Source organism: Uranotaenia lowii, chromosome 2, assembly GCF_029784155.1.
Source record: "Uranotaenia lowii strain MFRU-FL chromosome 2, ASM2978415v1, whole genome shotgun sequence".
NCBI classification, from domain to species: domain Eukaryota; kingdom Metazoa; phylum Arthropoda; class Insecta; order Diptera; family Culicidae; genus Uranotaenia; species Uranotaenia lowii.
Window position 1 is genome coordinate 85,146,414 of NC_073692.1, and position 21,082 is coordinate 85,167,495.

Sequence of the window (21,082 nt, forward strand, 5' to 3'; positions counted from 1 at the left end):
TCTCTTCTTCGGTTAAGTGATAGAAGACCACAATCTGCTAGAATGCTAAGCACAGGGCTTGTTCTAAAAGCACCTGTAGATAATCTTATACCCGTGTGATGTAATGGATCAAGTTTTTTCAAAAGAGTTTAATTCTCTGAACTATACGCAAAACTGCCATAGTCTATTCTCGAAAGGACAAAGCATCTATGAATATTTAGTAGAGTTTTTCTATCACAGCCCCAATTAGTATTAGAGAGCGTCCTCAGTATCCTAAGTCCTTCATTGCATCGTGTTTTTAGAACTTCGACGTGTTTTTTCCAAGTAAGTTTACTATCAAACTGCATACCCAAAAATTTATAGTGCTTCACAAATTCAATAGGATTATTGTACAAAAATAATTCTGGATCAGAATTACAAGATCTCTTCCTACAAAAATGTATAGCTTTTGTTTTTTGTGTTGAGAATTTAAATCCAGTTTCATCACTCCATTTGTTTAAGTTACTCAAGGTTTTCTGTAGATTTTGTTTTATAACAGGTAATGTTTTTCCTTTGCAGTATGCTATCAAGTCATCGGCAAACAGTAGCCATTCCACGGAGCCAAGGAAAAAATTTTTAATCGAATTTATAGCAACTAAAAATAATGTTACACTAAGAACCGATCCCTGTGGAATGCCGTTTTGTAGCTCAAATAATGGGGAAACAACGTCACCCGAAACAACTCTGAATGATCTGTTACGCAAAAAATTTCCAATAAATCTCAGCATGTTTCCATTTACACCATGTTTTAATAAATTAGAAAGTATGTTATGTCGCCATGTCATATCGTATGCTTTTTGAACGTCAAAGAATACACATATTAGATGTTCTTTTGCTGCAAAAGCTTCTTGAACTGCTGATTCTAATGTGCTAATATTATCTGCTGTACTTCTGAATTGTCTAAACCCTGATTGTCTAGTGTCTAACACTTCTTTTTCTTCTAATACCCATCTAAGGCGACGATTCACCATTTTTTCGAACACTTTGCAAACACACGACGTTAGCGATATCGGTCTGTAGCTAGAAGGGTCCATAGCACTTTTATTTGGTTTTTTAATAGGGATTACTAATGCTGTTTTCCAGTCAGATGGTAAAGAACCCTGTTTCCAAAGATCATTAAAAGTTTTCAACATATAGTGTAGCCCAGTAATCGGTAGATTTTTCAACATATCATAGCTAATTTCATCTGGGCCTGTAGAATGTCCTTTGCAACTGCTTAAGGCTACTTGCAATTCAAGAAAAGAAAAGGGTTTGTTGTATGATTCCTCATTATCCGATATATCAATGGGATTGCTAAGTTCTTTAAGGAGTTTGAGGCGCAGAAACTGAGCATCATAATTTTCATCGCTAGAAACTACAGAAAATGATTTTCCTAATGTGTCAGCAATCATAAAAGAATCTGTAATAAGCCTACCGCCTACTTTTAAACTAGTGATTGTTTGATTTTTCATTTTACCTGATATATTTTGAATTGTGTTCCACATTTCTCGAGTTGATATGGATGAATTTATGCTAGGAACAAATTTTTCCCAAGACTTTTTTTGAAGTGATCTAATTGTTCTTCTTGCTTTTGCTCTGGCTATTTTGAATTCCTTTTCATTTTCATCGTTCATTTTATTTTTGAACTTCTTTAATGCTTTTCTCCTATCTCGGATACATCTCGCAACTTCATCATTCCACCAGGGTGGCTTATAATTTATTATTTTATTTGATGTTTTTGGAATGCAATTAGTTGCAGTTTCATGAATATGTTGAACCAAAGATTCCATATTTTTAACACAATCTGATCCATTATTATAATCTTTATTTGAAAATTCTCTTTGGAATGCGGACCAATCTGCGTCTTTCATTCGCCATCTTGGTCTGCGGTTTAAATTCATTGATTGTTTTATAGGCTTAATAAGAATGGGGTAATGATCGCTTGAACATAGATCATGATGAACCACCCACTCGAAATGGTTAGATAAACAGGGTGTAACGATGCTTAAATCAATCGCGGAAAAGCTATTGTTGGCAGAACTAAAGTGTGTAGAAGATCCGTCATTTAAAATGTTTAGGTTGTTTTCGTCGAGAATGCCGACTACCTCGGCAGTTAGTCGAATAGCAACCCCACGTTGTGCTATGAGCATTGCAGTCGGTGACTAGGAGAAATGGTATTGGTAGTTGTTTGATTAGATTGTTGATTTCTGTTTTGATTAATGCAGAGTTTGGAGGTAAATAAAGGTTACAAAGTGTGAATTCGATGGGATAAAATAGTTTAACAGCAACAGCCTGAAGCTGTGTATTTAGATCTAATTCAAAAGAATGGAAATCTTTGTTGATGCAGATAGCTACTCCTCCGGATGCACGAAGGTGTATATTATCTAAAGTATAATATATATTGTAGTTTTTAAGAGTTGGTTTTTTGGATTGTTTAAAGTGCGTTTCTTGTATACAAATAGCATATGGGTTAACTTCACTGATAAGAATTTTGATTTCTTCGAGCTTATTATAAAATCCGTTTGGATTCCATTGTAAAATAGAAGCCATTTTCAAAAATTAAAAAAAAATGAACCACTGAAACTATCTCCCATACCAAACCTACTTAGCATAAGTGAAGTAGATCAGCTATAGGTGAGAGATTCATGGTCATTCATGGTCTTATTCTTGGTTATGTTCGACAAACAGTGAGTCCCTTATTGCTTGTGAAAACTGAGAGAATTCCTGAGTTCGATAGTTGTGTTCTTGGTTAGTGTTCTCAATTACTATCTCACTATTCATTTTTTGTATTTCATTGGTGTTAGTAAAATCTTTATTTTCGCTTTCGTCGGTTAGTTTGAGTACCTGGTGATCGCCTAATGTACGATCGTGATCATCTGCTTTGGTGGCGTTATCCGGTGCTGCTTCACTCATTCGATCTTCATTGCTTGTTGTGGGGGATGTGGGTTCTTCTACTGGTATTGGTGTTGATGTTGGTGTTGATGTTGGAGTTGGAGTTGGTGTGTTGTTCATCATCTCTATCTGCTTTGCCTGGTGTTCATCGGTTTCCGGTTGTTGTTGATTAATTTGGGCTCTCACGACAGCCGCAAATGATGATGTTAATTTACGGGTGATTGGATTGGGAACTTGCGATCGGCGTTTCTGTCGGGCTTCTCTGAACGAAATTTTTTCAGTTGCACACAGCCTTTGAATTTCATATTCATCTTGGTACACAGGACAATCGCGGGAAAGGGCGTTATGCTGACCATTACAGTTAATACACAGAGCATCCTGGACACATTCATTTCCATGTGCTGGGCGAGAGCACGTGGCACACATTTGCTGGTCTCGGCACTTAGCTTTTTTATGGTTGAATCTCAGACAAGTCGTACAACGCATGGGGGCTGGAATGTAGAGTTGAACCTTACAACGGTGGAAGCCGACATCAATTGATCTGGGCAGAGTACTTAAAGCAAAGGTCAAGATGAAAATCGAAGTATCAACTAGTTTTTTATCTGCGTTCCTTCGCTTAACTCGATCTACAGCAATAACTCCAGAGTCCTTCAGTTCTTCGATGATTACTTCGTCTTTCAAAGCTTTAAGGTCGAAACAATTGATAGTGCCTTTGGTCTGGTTTAATGTAGCATGCTCCTTGATAATGATGGGAATGGAACCAGCTAGCATGGTTTGCTTAACCAGTTTATCCGCTTGTTGTTTGTTCTGGGTTTTCAGGAGTAAATCCCCGTCCCTCATCCTGCTGATAGTCACGTTTGAAGTTATGTTGTCGATGGCTTTTTTAATAAAAAACGGCGAAACATCCTTCATAGTGTCTTTGGGGTGGTTACGATGCAAGACAAGAAAACGTGGTCCGTTGTTATCCAGTTTTGGCTGCTTGGTAAACCAATCTTCACAATCTTGTTCCCGATGTGCTGTTCGCTTGACCTTCCTCTTCCTGGCCGGTATTTTTTCTCATCCAAGATCTGGATCTGCTGTTCTCAGTGGACCAAAACGTGATCCAAAGGTCACCGACGGCCCCTCATCGGGGTCATCGGCCATCTTGGCTCCTTCTCACTAACCACTCACTTGAATCTGTCTACTACTTGCACAAAGAAAGATAGTATACTCGCTACTAATGAACCAAAAAAACTTAGTAAAGCGCTCAAACAGGAACACGTCTTCTCTGATTGAAGGGCAAAACCAAACTGGATCACTAGCTGCAGCGGGAATTGCACGCACTACTCGGCTTGCTCGTTTGCTCACCGACCGACTGACTGACTCCCCGCACGCCTATGTGGGATGACGCAGTATGCGTTTACCCATTCACACATATGGAATGTATGATATACCCATACATCCATTCGTGCGCCACACATCTCCCTTCTGTTCTAACAAGTTTTGTTTAAAAAAAATCCTTAAACCATATAAACTCTATTGAATTATCACTCTTTCTCTTTTCCACCGACTATTTGAAGCTTGATTAATTCTGCCGTTAACAACTGGTTGGCGCTGCGTGTCAAGTAATTTAACTGAGAATTGGCTATGCTCTCTTCATTCACTTAACAGAACGTTATGATGACTACAACAAATATTTCTCCAAAGCTTCATTTGATACGAAAATGTTGAAGATGTGTAGCAATTCATTTTGCTTAAAGGGATAATCTTTGCAACACGATCGTTCAATTTGCAAGTCATCTTATATCTTATTTTTACTCGCAGCTTCTTCTCGTCCCTTCCTTAACTTAATATTTGCCTCTTCTCATCAACTTACCTAAAACTTTCCTCATTTTTTCATTTTGTTATTTTTCTATCTTGTAATGTTCTCCTTGTTTTGACTTTTATCTTTTACTGTCCTCTTCGTCGGTTTATTATCTCAGCTTATTCTACTTGTAATTATTTTATCTTCGAAACAAGTTTCGATATTTACCATTTATTTTCTGGATCTTTTAATCTTCTAATCAACTTATTTACTCATCATATCAACTTCTTATCTTGAAATAATCTCTTTTACTCATAGCTCCCACACAATTTCTTCCATCAATTGTTTTCAACTTGCTATTTTTCTACCAAAGCATCTTCTCCTTCTTTCATCTTTCTAGTTTCTTATCTTCCAACCGTCTCAAAACTCTATCATCTTCCATTCTTCTCATCGTCCGATTACCCTAAATCGCTTGCATCGGCTGCTGCCTCAGCTCGCCTTTTTCCAACACAGCTGTCCTCTCAATACTGTTTTAATTTTTCTGACCTTCCTACTGACAATTCATAGGTTATCCAATCAACTCGTCTTGTAATAAAAAACAACTGTTTTCTCAACACGTTGTTTTTATTTTGCAGTCCTTAAAACTGGCTATTCACAGGCTGTCCTCTCAACTCGCCATTATTTCAATACAGCTGTCCTCTCAACACGCTGTTCTCATTTTGTGGTCCTCTCAACTCGCAAGCATAGGCTGTCCTCTCAACTCGCCTTTAAATTTAATTACAGCTGTCCTCTCAACACGCTGTTCTTTGCGGTCCTCTCAACTCGCAAGCATAGGCTGTCCTCTCAACTCGCCTTCTAATTCCAAGCTGCCCTCTCAACTCGCTTGAAATTTTTATCGATACGTTCAGGTTGTCCTCTCAACTCGTTTTTAAATTTAATGACAGCTGTCCTCTCAACATGCTGTTCTTACTTTACGGTCCTCTCAACTCACAAACATAGGCTGTCCTCTCAATTCGCCTTCTAATTTCAAGCTGTCCTCTCAACTCGCTTGAAATTTTTATCGATACGTTCAGGCTGTGCTCACAACTCGCCTTCCAATTTCAAGCTGTCCTCTCAACCCGCTTGAAATTGTGAACATCATCAAGCTGTCCTCACGACTCGCTTAAAATTTCATTTTTATTTAATGTTGTCATCTCAATGGAATTGGATTCATCAGTTCCAGCTTCGGCATTGTTTCATAACCCGCCCATTTTCAAAAATCTCTTTAAACAATATGTTAATATGGCACATTTTCTTTTCTTTTCACTTCAATCTAGGTAGCCTCCGAAAGTAAACTAACAGCGGTTCTTTTTTTCAACAACTTTCCATATAATGAGTATTCGAATTACTCATTTTGCCACAGTTTATTTTCGATGGAAAATTAATAAATTGTTTGATTTTCAAGCAAGATTGACTAAACTAAGTTGAGCTTTGTTTACTTTTTCGGTTCGAATTTTTTTAAGTAACTAGCTGATCCCGTACGAACTTCGTTTCGCTTTAAACCATTGGTACGTCAAAATGAGTTTAGAAAATGAATTCGAAACATTCTTTCGACAATTTTGGGGAAAAAATTAAACAGTGTTTAAAGTCGCTACTATTACTATTACTTGAAATTCATATTAAACGGTTGATTGGCTTTTTATTAAAATTTATGTGAGAGTGTTTTCTTCTCGATCGATTGCAAAATCAAACATTATGGCAGAAACGTGTACTATTTGTTTATGTGCACGACTCTTTTGCTTGACCTTCACACTTAAATTGGTATCAATAAACTGCCTCCAACAAAATTATTGCACAAAACACTGAACTTTCAATTAAACCTCTTTTTCTGTCCCATGGCCCGAAATTCGATAATTGAAACCAATTTTACGTTCCTCAAAACTCCCTTGTGCCATTTTTCTTTTCAAATTATATGTAAAATAACGTCAGGAACTTGAAAACAGTGAACAGTGAATATAGACGCCCCTTTCGCCGACCCTTGACACGGAACATGCTACCTGGAGTCAATTGCTCATAGTATATAACCCTCATCTGAACATTTTCATCTCAATCCGATGCATGATCACGACAATATCGCAAAAACAGTGAGCAACTAACATGGACGGCCTTTTTTTTACCACGACTCAAAACTTGACACCTGAAATCAATTATCTTTTCTGTTAAACTACCATGTGTCAATTTTCATTACAATTCTATGCTCAATCAAGAGAATATCGTAAAAACAGTGAACGGATAATAACCCCTTTTGCCGACCCCTGAGGCAAAATTTGAAACCTGAAAGCAAAAGAGCGTCCCTCAAAATTCCTATGCGGAAATTTTCATCTCAATCCAATGTAGAATAACGTCAAAATCACAAAAACATTAAAGTTGGGTATGGACGACTCCTTCAGCCAACTTCTGATCCGCAATTCGAAACTTGAAATCGATTTCTGGTCGCTCAAAACACTCATGTGCTAATTTTCATCACAATACGATCTATAATAACGCCAATATCGCAAAAACATTAATCAGTGGATATGGACGACCCCTTTGGCCGACCCCTGACCCTAAATTTGATAACTGTAATCGATTGCTCGTCTCTCAAAACACTCATGTGCAAATTTTCATCACAATCCGGTGTATAATAACGTCAATATCGCAAAAACATTAATCAGTGAATATAGACGACCCCTTTGGCCGACCCTTCACCCTGAATTTGATAACTGTAATCGATTGCTCGTCTCTCAAAACACTCATGTGCAAATTTTCATCACAATCCAATGTAAAATAAAGCCAATATCGCAAAAACATTAATCAGTGGATATGGACGACCCCTTTTGCCGACCCCTCACCCTAAATTTGATAACTGTAATCGATTGCTCGTCTCTCAAAACACTCATGTGCAAATTTTCAACACAATCCGATGTATATCAACGCCAATATCGCAAAAACATTATTCAGTGAATATGGACGACCCCTTTGGCCGACCTCTGACCCTAAATTTGATAACTTTAATCGACTGCTTTTCTCTTTAAACTTTTATGTGCAAATTTTCATCACAATCCGATGTAAAATGAAGCCAATATCCCAAAAACAGTAATCAGTGGATATGGACGACCCCTCTGGCCGACCCCTGACTCTAAATTTGATAACTGGAACCGATTGCTCGTCTCTCAAAACACTCATGTGCAAAATTTCATAACAATCCGATGTAAAATAAATCCAATATTCCAAAAACATTTACAAGTGGATATGGACGACCCCTTTGGCCGATCCCTGACCCTAAATTTGATAAGTTTAATCGACTGCTAGTCTCTCAAAACACTCACGTGGAAATTTTCATCACAATCCAATGTAAAATAAAGCCAATATCGCAAAAACATTGATCAGTGGATATGGACGACCTCTTTGGCCGATCCCTGACCCTAAATTTAATAACTGTAATCGATTGTTCGTCTCTCAAAACACTAATGTGCAAATTTTCATCACAATCCGACGGAAAATAACGTCAATAACGCGAAAACAATATTTGTCTTGTATGGACGACCCCCTTCGGAAGGGGTCATCCAAAAATCTATAACATTTTTCATCATTCCTGGTCCTAATGAGCATCCATGCCAAATTTCAGATCTCTAGCTCTTAAGACGGCTGAGTCTATAGAGGACAAACAAACAAACAAACAAACAAACAAACAAACATACAGATAATTGCTTTTTATATATATAGATTTCTCATTTTATAATGATGAAGAGAAATTACCTGTCACGGTCGCCAAATGTGCAGACGTGTCCGGAGCTCCGAAGCTCGGTAGCAGCGCCAGAGGGGCCCCGGATCACTAGCTGCAGTGGGAACTGCACGCACTACTCGGCTTGCTCGTTTGCTCACCGACCGACCGACTGACTGACTCCCCGCACGCTTATGTGGGATGACGCGGTATGCGTTTACCCATTCACACATATGGAATGTATGATATACCCATACATCCATTCGTGCGCCACACAGAAGCAAATGGGTTGTTTTCCATTAAAGCTTAACTTTTTTTCTTTGTATAGGTATAGTTTTAAAGTTATTTATATGGTCATTCTATAATACATTTAGGATATTAAAAAAAAAACGAACATTTTCTATCAAAAAGCCTGTATAAAACAAATGGCTAAAAACCCTATCAAACGTTTAAATTTGAATAAAAAAAAAAGGTCATAGGATCAGTGGGAGGACCTGGAGAATTGCATGAAGATAAAGTTTCATTTGTTTTTGAGGCCAAAAAATGTTGAAAAATGTTTGTAATTTTTACCCCTAAATGTATGCAGCACCATTGTCCATCTTTTGAGTATTGAGTATTGAGTCCAAATAAAAAATTACTGTTAATGATGTTTCAAGCCTTCTGTGCTAATTGGAATCAAAACAATAATTTTGAAGATGTTGAGTTGAGATACGTTAAAACCAAAGTGATCAAAGTTACCCCGAAACAAGAAATCTGGATTTGTAACAAACGTTTTGTTATAGCCACCAATGTCGTTTGAGTATTCTGTGCTATAAATTATCATGCTTTATACTCCTTACGTCTGTAAGTATTTTTAAACTCTTTAGTGTTACAAAAAAGCAACAGCTTCCAAAATCTTCAAAAATTAATTTAAAAGTGATAAAAGCTCCCCAGTTTAAAAAGTTTGTTTAACAGGGGTATGTCTTTTTGGCATTGAAAAACAAAAAAACTAAATTGATATCGCTGTTGGTGCATCACGAGTTAAAGCATGACAACTAGTCAAGCTATACTCGCTAGGCACCCAGCAGTGATGTCAATTGAATTTATTGTTTTTCCATGCCAAAAGACATCCCCCCATTCAACACCTAATAACCTTTTTGAATAATAATATACGAAGTTATGATCTCCGACAAAACTGTTCAGCGAAAAATTTCCTTTAGTGAATTTATAAATTGACACAAAAATTATGAGAAGGCTCGTTCCCACAAAATAAACGAAAATGATGTTGGTTCTTCAGTACAAAATATTCTATTTTCCCATCCAAACCTAAAAACTCAATATTACTCATATAAACGTTTCTTAAAAACTCTGCAAAAAATTATGGATGAGTTTTGAACCAAATATAAGTTTTATAGACCCACGGGTTTGAAAAATTAAAAATGACCCCAAATCGACTTAAGGGGGGGGGGAGGGTCTAACACTTTCAAAAAATCGATTTTTTTTTATTTTCTTATTGTAAAACATTTCAAGAATGTTGTGTCAAATTTTCAAGTCAATTGAAGCAAAACTGTAGAAGTTATAGGCCTTTATCTCCTCCTATCTAATACTGCAAGAAAGCAAGAGCAGTAACTTCAAACGCGTTTTTCTCGAAAGCACATTTTTAAAGTCCGTGGACATCGTCATTTGAAAACTACTTATCCGATTCTCTTCAAATTTGGAACATATTTTCTACATATAAAATACCAGACCCCAACGTTTTTCTTTTTTGATTTTTTTACTTTGGGGAGATTTTAGAGGTGAAAAATGGCGGATTTTTTTGTGAAAAATCGTAGTTTTTACTTCAAACAGCCACAAAAATTTCATAAAAATATTTTTAAGTTAAATAAAAACGTTGGGGTCCAGAAAAACATCTGTTAAAAATATTTTGCTCTGATTTTTTGACTTCAGATGATTCTGTGCTGAGATACAGTGTCCACCGCAAATCCTGTTTTCTAAAAGGCATCCTCGAAAATGCTCCGTCACCGGCTCATTTTTCAATATTTTTCTACGAAAAAATTACTAAATGTTCTTTTAACAATGCTTTGTATAATGCAAAAAATTTGAATACATTTGTTTGAACAATAGCTCTAGAAAAAAATCGTGAAAATTTTGTTTTTTTTATACCCGTTAGACCCTACCCCCCCCTTAATCTAATGTTTTAGTCTATTTTAATCTTTTCATTGATATTAAAAAGAATTATAATCAAAATCCATCCAGCTTAATTTAGTAGTTGATTATTATAAAATTCGCACTTATCCTCAGACCGGTGCTAATCGAAAATGGCAAACATCGTGAGGAAAAACCATCCTCTATTTCCGTTCTGCTTCACGGACAAACGCCCGAAGACTCTCGCAAAACCACTCGCGAAAGTTTCCCATAATGATGAACTAAAATATTCATCACATCTCGCGCTCCAAATTATCCGCCAACGTAATGGAATCCTGCCTGCAAAACAAATGGATAACACCACGAATGAAAACTAATCCTTCGGCAAATGGAAAAGTCAGTTTCGAGGATTGGAACCGGGCAGCCTTCGCGTCAAAGCACTGATGTAATAGCCGAGGAAGTTTTTTTTTGCAAAAAACTGGGTCCGTTGGGGTAAAAGGCTTCCCCTCAATGATAACTTCGAAAGCACTTGATTTTTTTTTTTTATTTCGGCGAACATTCTATTTAAGTCTCTCTCAAATCTAAATTTATACATTTTTTTTCGTTAATTTTAGGTGAACATCGTCTCTCGCCTCCCCGAACCCTTTCATAATTTATCCACTCGTCCGAAAGAACTGAAAAGGGATAGAGCTCTGTTTCACTACAATTACGGTCGTTGGATGTTTCTGTCTTTCCTTTTTTTTGCAAAACTTTTCTTCGGCAAGTTTTTCGTTGAGACATTCAGCCTGGTGTGAATGTGAAGAAGGTTGATGAATATTCAGCAACTTTTGCAACTTACCTACTCTTGATTTCATTCTGTTTACTGAAGACTGCAGACAAAAAGCTGTGAGACTGAAATTAAAAAAAAAAAAAAATGGAAATCCAATCGGTTCATAGTTTACGAGCACTGCTAACGTCTTTTTGTATCCGTTATACCATCTGCTGGTCATTGCAACGACAATTTTTCAAACCTAATGGATTGCAAAAATTACCATTCTTGTTCAAATGAAAGTGCACTTCAACGAAACCCTCTTGGGAATTTGTTGATTGAATTCACAGTGTGTCAAGTACATCTGTTTGGAATTTAATTTAAAAATTATTCTGTCTCATACAATTTCATCAAATCTTACAGCTTTAATAACTAAAATATTTACACACTTACAGGACTTGTTCAATCAAGTTAAGCCCATTGTGATTTCGAAGAACAGTTTTTTTCTCTCATCCAGAACCCGGAAAAGTCACTTCCGATTCAATTTCTATAAAGCAATCGAATGGGTTTGCGTAATGGTCTGGATCGTAATCGAAACTGTAAATTATCGGTTGACTGCCCCTCAGTTGGGTGTGAATGTCAGAAATAGGTGTAGCTACTGGCTTTGCAAAACTGCATAGAATGGAAAACCACTTCAGGTTTGGGTTCGGGTTTTATTTTGCTCGATCCATTTACTAGCGGGAAGAAACCTTTTCTCAAATATTAAGGAAAAACAAAAACAAATTATAAAATTTTCTTTTTTGAATCATCATATCTTCAATCAAGCTCACAGTCAGTAAATATGATGTTTCTCGAATGAAAACTGAAGTAAAGTAAAATTTAAAAAACGAACACAAACACAAACAGGATCTCAATGAAACTTGATGTTTCCTCGAAGAGAATCCTTTTTTTCTTAACTCTAAGCGTACATCTTTCGAGATCATGATGGCTAACGTCTTACAAATGCTAATACCACCAACCCACAGAAAGTATACTATGTATGCCGTGACCGGGATTCGATCTTATAAATACCCACTGGCTTAGAAGATTTGAAGGCTATCCTCTATGCCACAGGCTGCGGCTAAAATCTCAATTGAAACTCAAAACACGGGTCTGTAAATCCAAGAAACTTGCAGAAACTACTTGTATCGATTTTATGATTTTACAATTTTTTTTTTAATCCCGGTTTTAATTGTTCCGCCGTACCAAGTTCTTCAAAGTTAAAAAAAATCAAAAGTTCAACACCAATAATCGGAAATTGATTTCAAATTTTGTATCGATAAAAATGTCATTAATTTAAGGAATAGGTCGTTCACCTCCCTCATATCCCTCTGATTCGTCTTAAATCATGAATGTTGAATTTGAAATTACTTTCCATATTAAATGACTACTTCACATGATAAACTTACGCTTGTAAAATTATTTTCTATCATAAATTTGTCATTTTTAAAACTATTTTTGGAGATATTTGAATTTTAAGTCACATTATTGGCGCACTTTGCTTTATTGATGGACGTATTTAGTAATCTCCCCAACATGTTTCATTGTTTTAACGCTTCCTGGTAATGTTTTTGACTAAAAAAAATCATGAAATTCAACAGAAAAATATTAAAATAAATTTTTTTTAATGTTTTAAGACTAATCGGATTTATATAAATTTGTCAATTTGAAATTGTCTTCCAGCTCAACCCCAGGGATCAGTCTTATCGGGTACACGAATCTATGAATACGCGTGTTTTCACATCGTATTATTTTCGGAAAAACCATCGATAAAACGTTTCTTAAAAGTGATAATTATCACTTTAAAATATGTCTCAGCATTCATATAAGGACAAGCGAGTGTTAAAATTTATTTCAAACTACTGAAAGTCTTGAAATATCGAATATTCTGTTTGTCGGATTGATACTATTGTTGACACTCAGTGACCCGAGCAGAAGGTAATAACTAACCTCAAAAACGTTTGAAAAGGCGCAACTCGTTTTTTGATCGTCGTCAAGTTAAAAAGTGAACTTCTGCGGAAGTAGACTTCTTTCCCGCCATGGCGGGAACATCCCCAGGGGATCCTCCCTATCCGATTGAGGGAACCTTACCAGCCTACATGGCAACACGCCGTAACGATGGAATACTTCGTGTGCTATTGCTCCGTGCTAAAGTAGTTAGAGAATCGAATGAAAATGATGTCCATCAAACTCCAAACTCTCAAATTAGTCAGCAAGTGGAGCAAGATAGATTGCCATCAAACCCATTCTTAATTGCTCGTTCTATCGAAGCTGTTATCGGGTATGAAAATCGATCCTTGGTAACCGCCACAAAAGAAGCACGGGGTACACGATATGTTCTCCGTACTCAGTCTCCCCAAGTGTACAAGGCTCTTTTGGAAATGTCGCATCTACTTGATGAAGATAAAACTCCAGTGGAAGTGGTTGATCATCCCAGGTACAATTTTACAAAAGGGATAGTATACGACGTGGATACCATCAAAGTCCCAGATCAAGATCTTCTAAATGAACTGAAGAACCAAGGAGTCACAGCCGTCAGACGGATAACAAAAACAGAGAACAAAGTTGTTAAAAATACACCGCTGATAATACTTACGTTTCGAGGAACAATTCGTCCCGATCATATATTCTTTGGTTTCATCCGCATCAATGTACGAACATATTACGACAATGTACAAATATGCCGTAACTGTGCAGCTTACGGACATTCCCCTAAGAATTGCACAAGTGAAACGGTGTGCCTTACTTGCTCCCAAAGCCATCAAACTCTGGAAAACCAACCTTGCCCCAATCCTCCTTACTGCTGTCATTGTGAAGGTGGTCATTCTCCGGTGAGCAAAGTCTGTCCTGTTTTTCGGAAAGAAGAAGCAGTGATACGTCTTAAAACAGATCGGGGAATTTCTTTCATCGAGGCGCGAAAAGAAATAGAAGAGTCGTCGAAGGCTCCTAGCTACGCCAGTAAAGTGCAAGGCCGTTTGAACGATAACTCCGATAAAGACCGAGAGATTAAAATTCTTCGTGACGAGCTTGAAAAAATTCGCGAGCAAATGAAGGACTACGTTGCACTAAAATCGGAGCTCGAAGCCCTTAAGCAAAACATCAATCTTTCTGCACCATCAACCATTTATCAAAATAAAACATCTGAACCAAAAGAAACACACCAGACTAATACTTCGAACGATAAAACTCAACAACTCGAAAAAACGCACATCTCTCGGAAAGACTCGGGACCGAAACAATCGAAAACAAATAACCAACCAAAACCTCAACGAATCTCTAAAAGCTACTCCCAAAATTCTATAAATCGAATCGCCACTAGAAGCATGAGTAGAAAAAGAAATTTGGATATATCTCCCACATCAACAGATTCCGATCTAAAGAGATTTTCAACCTGCCCGGAACCTAGTCAAGAGGTGATCATATCCACTGATGACACCGAGATGCTCTCTAGCGACCACGAATAAAACAACTTTTGCTTCATAAATAATCACCTAATATTTATTGTTTCTAAATGGCCAACTACACAAAAATAACTGATCAGCAACTTATCAACAATATATCCAAAAAACAAACAACCACTGTTCTTCCACAAAACACTACCGTCTCAGCTGTCGCTGACGGCTGCCAACCGGAATCTTCAGATCTAAGCACACAGGACATCACAAGACGAATCAACACCATCGTACCGTCGCTTCCAAAAAACAACGTAGACAATCTTGCCACAGAAGCTTCGCAATCATCACTTCCCCCGCATAGCCTTTCACAGGCCCCACCGTTGATCCAAGGGACTTCGGTGGTTGCTAGTGTTTGGCAACCGGGGGGTACTAAGGTCAGTATCCAATCCGCTATGAACGAAACTGTTCCTACTCGTCCACCAATTCCAGGATTTGCGGCAGACTGGGACCCAGGCGAGGGAACCAGCTCTCGTTTCGCTCCGAAAAATACTTCCTCAATCCCAGCATCGCATCTTCTCAACGTAAAACACATTTCCAACAAACAAGCCGAAACCCGGACACTTTCGATAGCAAGTGACTGCTGCGAATCTCGAGCTCAACTGAGGAATAGTAATCCCGCCCGCTGTCAAGCTCGCCAGTGGAACACCTCCCCGCTCAACACTCCCGAGGACCTCGCATGTAGAGAGCAACACAAGGTCAACTCTCTTTTGCTCAACTCCTACCCCGGCGTCTCAATCCATCTACCAAACGAAAATATCTCTGAGCTGGAGACGAGTGAAAACAACAACAATCATCTGAGTCGCTCGCCATTACCTCCCCCGCACAGCCTTTCACAGGCCCCGCCGTTGATCCAAGGGACTTCGGCGGTCGCTAGTGATCGGCAAACGGGAGGTCTAAAGGTTCGTTCATCCTCTTTCATAAGCCGAACATCAGCTATCGCTTCCAATTTTCCACAGTTTAAGGCATCTGAACCTACAGAAGACATCATCAGCTTTAACCAGATTTTTCACACCGAAACAGCACAATTCCCCCCGCACGGCCTTTCACAGGCCCCACCGCAGATCCAAGGGACTGCGGTGGTTGGCAGTGATCGGCAACCGGGAGGTACCAAGGTCAGTACCCTCTCCGATATGAATGAAACAGTTACTACTGCTTCGCCACTTCTAGGCTCTTCACCAAATTCGGACCCCGAAAAAGAATTTCCACCACGTTCGGAATCAAATGATTCTTGTGAATCTCGACAGCAATCGCAAAATAGCAGAATCACCAGCCGTCTGGCCCTTCAGTGGAACATCAATGGTTTGATGAACAATTTAAACGATCTTGCTCTCCTCGTCACTCGCAACCCTCCAGATGTTCTTGCTCTCCAAGAATTGCATAGAATAAACTCTCCTCATCTTAACTCCTGGCTTGGCGGTAGGTATATATGGTACACAAAAAACGGAGAGACCAGATACCAAAACGTAGCGATTGTTGTTCGAAATCCTATTCCACATACTATTATCAATTTAAGTAGTCCTCTCCTCGCGATCGGAATTAAAACCGAATCTCTTACACCGACTTCGTATGTGTCAATTTATTTGCCACCTGGAAAAATCTCTGATTTGGAAAAACATTTGACTGAGCTACTCTCTCAACTCGACCGGCCGTTTATAATACTCGGAGATTTTAATGCTCATCACCGATCTTGGGGATCCTCGAAGTCGGATTCTCGCGGTGATATCATATCCAAAATAACAGAAAAACTTGACCTCACGATTCTCAACAATGGCTCCGATACTTTCATGAGAGGCCAAACCAGATCAGCCATAGATCTGTCCATATGCTCACCAGGTTTCGTCAGTTCAGTTGATTGGAGAGTTCATCATGACACCAGAGGAAGCGATCATTTTCCAATTGAAATAACCAAGAGAACAACTATTCCCATGCTACAACGTAAAAAAAGATGGTGCTATGATAAAGCAGATTGGGAAAACTTCGAAAATCTGTTACTAGAGAGGGTAGACTCTCACACCCATTACTCAGTGAACGATCTCACCAGCATCATCTTTGAAGTTAGTCAAGAAAGTATTCCCCGTTCAGGAGGCCGAATAGGTAAAAAAGCGACTCACTGGTGGAATGATGAAGTCAAGGCTGCCGTTAAAAATAGACGCAAGCATTTACGTGCCCTCAAAAAACTACCTTTAGGAGACCCGCGATATATTGAATATCATCACAATTATTGTACGGCAAGGAATTCTTGTCGGAAAATCATAGCTGATAGCAAACAACGCTGTTGGGAAGATTTCTTAGATGGAATAAGTTCCCAATCCTCGAGTTCCGAACTATGGCGAAGGGTAAATTCTTTGAGTGGAAAACGTAGATCACAGGGTTTCTTTATAAAAGTGAATGGAAATTTTACTGAGGAACCATCTGAGATAGTAGAAGGCCTTGGAAATTATTTTGAGGATCTCTCTGCATCGATCAACTACGATCATGATTTTCTGGCATTGAAATCTAAAATAGAAGCAGAAGATATCACTTTCAATCAAATGATTAACTTAGAATGTGACTACAATCAGACTTTCAGCATGAATGAACTTCTTTTTGCTCTAGATAGTTCAAGCGGACAGTCTACGGGACCTTGTATGATTGGGTATCCCATGCTCAAACGTCTTCCTCTACCAGTAAAATCGGCACTTTTAAAATGTTACAACAATCTTTGGTGTGATGGAACTTTCCCAACAAGCTGGAGCAACAGTTATGTTGTTCCGATCCCAAAAAATGGCACACAATGTCGTGAGCCTAGCCACTTTCGTCCGATAAGTCTCACGAGCTGCCCTTCGAAAGTCTTTGAGAGGATGGTAAATCGTCGCTTAACAACCCTGTTAGAGGAAAACAAATTGTTAGACGATCGACAACATGCCTTCCGTAGAGGTCGCGGAACAGGAACGTACTTAGCAGCTGTTGGTGACGTTATTAACAAAGCAATTCAGAATGGTTTTCACGTTGATTTAGTTTCACTCGACATATCCAAAGCTTATAACCGAACTTGGAAAATGGGTATCCTTATGCAACTGAAATCTTGGGGAATAGATGGCCGCCTTGGAAAATTCATCTGTAATTTCATGTCTGATCGAACTTTTCAAGTAATCGTCGGAGATACCAAGTCATCAATCAAACACGAAGAGAACGGGGTACCACAAGGATCCGTGTTGGCAGTTACTCTCTTTTTGATTGCAATGAACTCACTTTTTGCAGTTTTGAATAAAGGAATTCATGTTTTTGTATACGCCGACGATATTATAATTATCGTCACGGGAAAAAGCTTAAAATAAATCGTCGTAAAATACAACTGGCAGTCAATCGCATATCAGAGTGGTCAAAATCTGTGGGATTTTCCATGTCAGCCGAGAAATGTATAAGAAGCCACATTTGCTTGGAAAATCACCATCCATGGCGGTACAAAATAGAGCTCGAAAACAAAGAAATCCCATACCGAAAAGAACCGAAAATACTCGGAATAACGCTTGATCGCAGATTTTGTTTTGAACCGCACTGCAAACGAGTAAAACATGAAATTGCAAGCCGCTCAAGGCTGATAAAGACGATCAGCAAGCGCCATAATTTGAACAATCGTCGAACGCTGATAAGGATCGGAAACTGTGTAGTTACAAGCAGGCTACTCTATGGGCTGGAGATCACAAGTGGTGCTTTTGATAAACTCATTGATATTTTGAGTCCAGTCTACAACACTATGATTAGAAATGCCAGTGGTTTATTACCCAGCTCCCCAGCACTTGCTGCTTGTGCAGAAGCTGGTGTTCTACCTTTTCATATGATAGTGGCCCTTCATACAATCAAGAAGGCGATCAGTATAGCTGAAAAGTCACTTGTGAACCAAAGCGAACATACTTTGTACAACAAAGCTACAGAAATTTTTCGTAAATATACGAGGTTGGAACTGCCAAGTACAGAACGTCTAGAGCGAATTGGCGATCAACGATGGAACGCAGGTAACTTAAAGGTAGAGCTGGAAATCAAGAAGAAGATACGCGCCGGAGACCCTAAGAGGATGGTAATAGCACACTACAACTCCTTAATCGAGAGGAACTACTTCTTTTTTGAAAAATACTTCACTGATGGTTCTAAATTGTCAGAAAAAGTCGGAGTCGGATTTTTAGGTCCTTCTGTGGCAATCGCAAAAAACCTACCCGGACAAGTCACTGTTTTTTCTGCTGAAGTAGCCGCTTTACTACTAGCTTTGCGTCATATCACATCTTCTGGAAACGCTGTTATTTTTACCGACTCTGCCAGCGCGTTAAGTGCTTTGCAGAATCCAAAAAATCGACACCCTTGGATTCAAAGAATTCAAAAACTCCATCCAACAAATGTATCTTTCTGCTGGATACCAGGTCACTCTGGTATTCGTGGCAATGAAGAAGCGGACAAGTTAGCTGCACTCGGCCGTGATGAAGAATCAGATCCTATCAATATTCCTGCTTCGGACCTACATCTGTGGGTCAAAAACAAAATTTGGGAAACATGGCTGAACACCTGGCGAACGAACAGAAACCTAGCATTAGCCAAAATCAAAGGAGAACCTTTCATCTGGAACGACCGAGAAATTAGACAAGAGCAAATCGTTTTGTCAAGGCTAAGAGTAGGACACACAAGGCTAACTCATCGTCATACCATTGAAGGAGGAGCCGTCCCAAATTGTGAGCACTGTAACTGTAGATTGAATGTGGAACACATCATCGTAGAATGTCCCGGTCTCCATGGTATCAGAGAATCACATGACATCGATAAATCTATCCGCAACGCACTATCAAATGACCCAGCAAACGAAGAAAAATTATTAAGTTTTTTAAAAGAATCGTGTATTTACGACGAATTGTAATCCTTTTGTACGAATTTTAAATCTTCTAGAGGCGAACCAGCCTGTGGCTGAAAACCTCTCAAATAAAGAAAAAAAAAAAAAAAAAAAAAAAAAAAAAAAAAACCCCAGGGATGCCAGGTAATTTTGTCAAAAATCAGGACACCACTAGAACTGCTTCAATTCATAAATAAAGGTGAAATACAGACCCTAAAGACGTCTTAGGGGGCATCCATAATTAAAGTAACGCTCCTAGGGGGGGGGGGGAGGAGGGAGTAAACTTGAGCGCTACGAATTGTGTCATAGGGGAGGGGGAGGTATGCCCATCGTTACGTAATTATTTTTTCCTTTCAAATTTACGTTTAATCGCAGCTAATGCAATTGAAGCAGAAAATAAGCAAACCAAAATCAGCTGAAAATTTGTAAGCTTCAACATGATTGAAACTAGTTTGTAACCTTTCCTCTTTAAAGATTTTAAGATATACTGTATTGAATATCCGTTAAATAACCGTTGGAAAACCGAATATTATGTACATTTACCCCCAAGAACTCAATTTAACCTCAAGACGAACATTTTACTATTTTTTCTCAATTGCTTTTAATAAAAAATTTGATTTTTCCGACGAATGCTAATAAGAAGAGTATATTTTTTGCATGCTCTTTGAACAAAACAAAGTAAACAAGGTAGAATATCAGTTAACAAGCACAGAGCTGCTCATAATGAGACAATCAATATATTTCATTAGAGAGTTATCATGAATGAAAACTAAGAAGCGATTTGACTAGATATCAATTCCATTTAAAAAAACGTTGAAAAGTTTTATGTTAACATTTTTTTACCTTCGAAAATCAGTATTTAAAAACATGATGAGAGTAGGGGGGTTATTATCTGCGTTACGTAATTTTCATAGGGGGATATGTCGAAGATTTACAATTTGTGACATACGGGGGGGGGGGGAGGTAGGAGGTAAAAAAGTGCATTTTTGCGTTACGTAATTTATGGATGCCACCTTAATTCATGCAACCGAGGAAGAAAACCATTTAAATATCAGTTGATTCAAAGATTATCATCGGTTCAATAGATTAAACTTATTTTTTTCATATTTGTTCGATGCTCTTATCTTTTAAATTTAAATTCAATAAGAATTTAGATTTTTTTTTTGAATCAGGACAATTCAGGGCATTTTGAAGACTGTTAAAAAAACATCAGGACAAAAAAAAAGGACAATTTTAAAAAAAAAATCAGAGCAAATCCTAAAAAATCCAGACGTTTGGCACCTCTGCTCATCCCCTCATAATGGATCGATGGAAGCAACCAGAGATGGCAATGTGCCTGATTTTTCAGATTTTGCCTGATTTTTCGAGGCTTATTCTGACTACCTGATAAGCCAATGAATTTCCCCGATTTTTGAAAATATGCCTGATTTTGCCTGACTTTTGTGAA

General features: G+C 38.2%; 2 protein-coding genes across 2 annotated transcripts; one reads left to right on the forward strand and one right to left on the reverse strand.

Annotated features, from left to right (window-relative positions):
- Window positions 1-2,658: 2,658 nt before the first annotated feature.
- On the reverse strand, window positions 2,659-3,801 carry LOC129741623 (uncharacterized). Its single transcript, XM_055733362.1, has one exon. The coding sequence runs from the start codon at window positions 3,799-3,801 to the stop codon at window positions 2,659-2,661; it is 1,143 nt and encodes a 380-aa protein (XP_055589337.1).
- A 9,563-nt stretch (window positions 3,802-13,364) lies between these two features.
- Window positions 13,365-14,789, forward strand: LOC129741624 (uncharacterized). The gene has a single exon (XM_055733363.1). It carries the CDS (start codon window positions 13,365-13,367, stop codon window positions 14,787-14,789), a length of 1,425 nt encoding a protein of 474 aa, XP_055589338.1.
- The last annotated feature ends 6,293 nt before the right edge of the window (window positions 14,790-21,082 follow it).

Bases quoted from the DNA above. Each gene is read 5' to 3' on its own strand.
- LOC129741624 (XM_055733363.1), top strand. From the start codon at position 13,365: ATGGCGGGAACATCCCCAGGGGATCCTCCCTATCCGATTGAGGGAACC.
- LOC129741623 (XM_055733362.1), bottom strand. From the start codon at position 3,801: ATGAAGGATGTTTCGCCGTTTTTTATTAAAAAAGCCATCGACAACATA.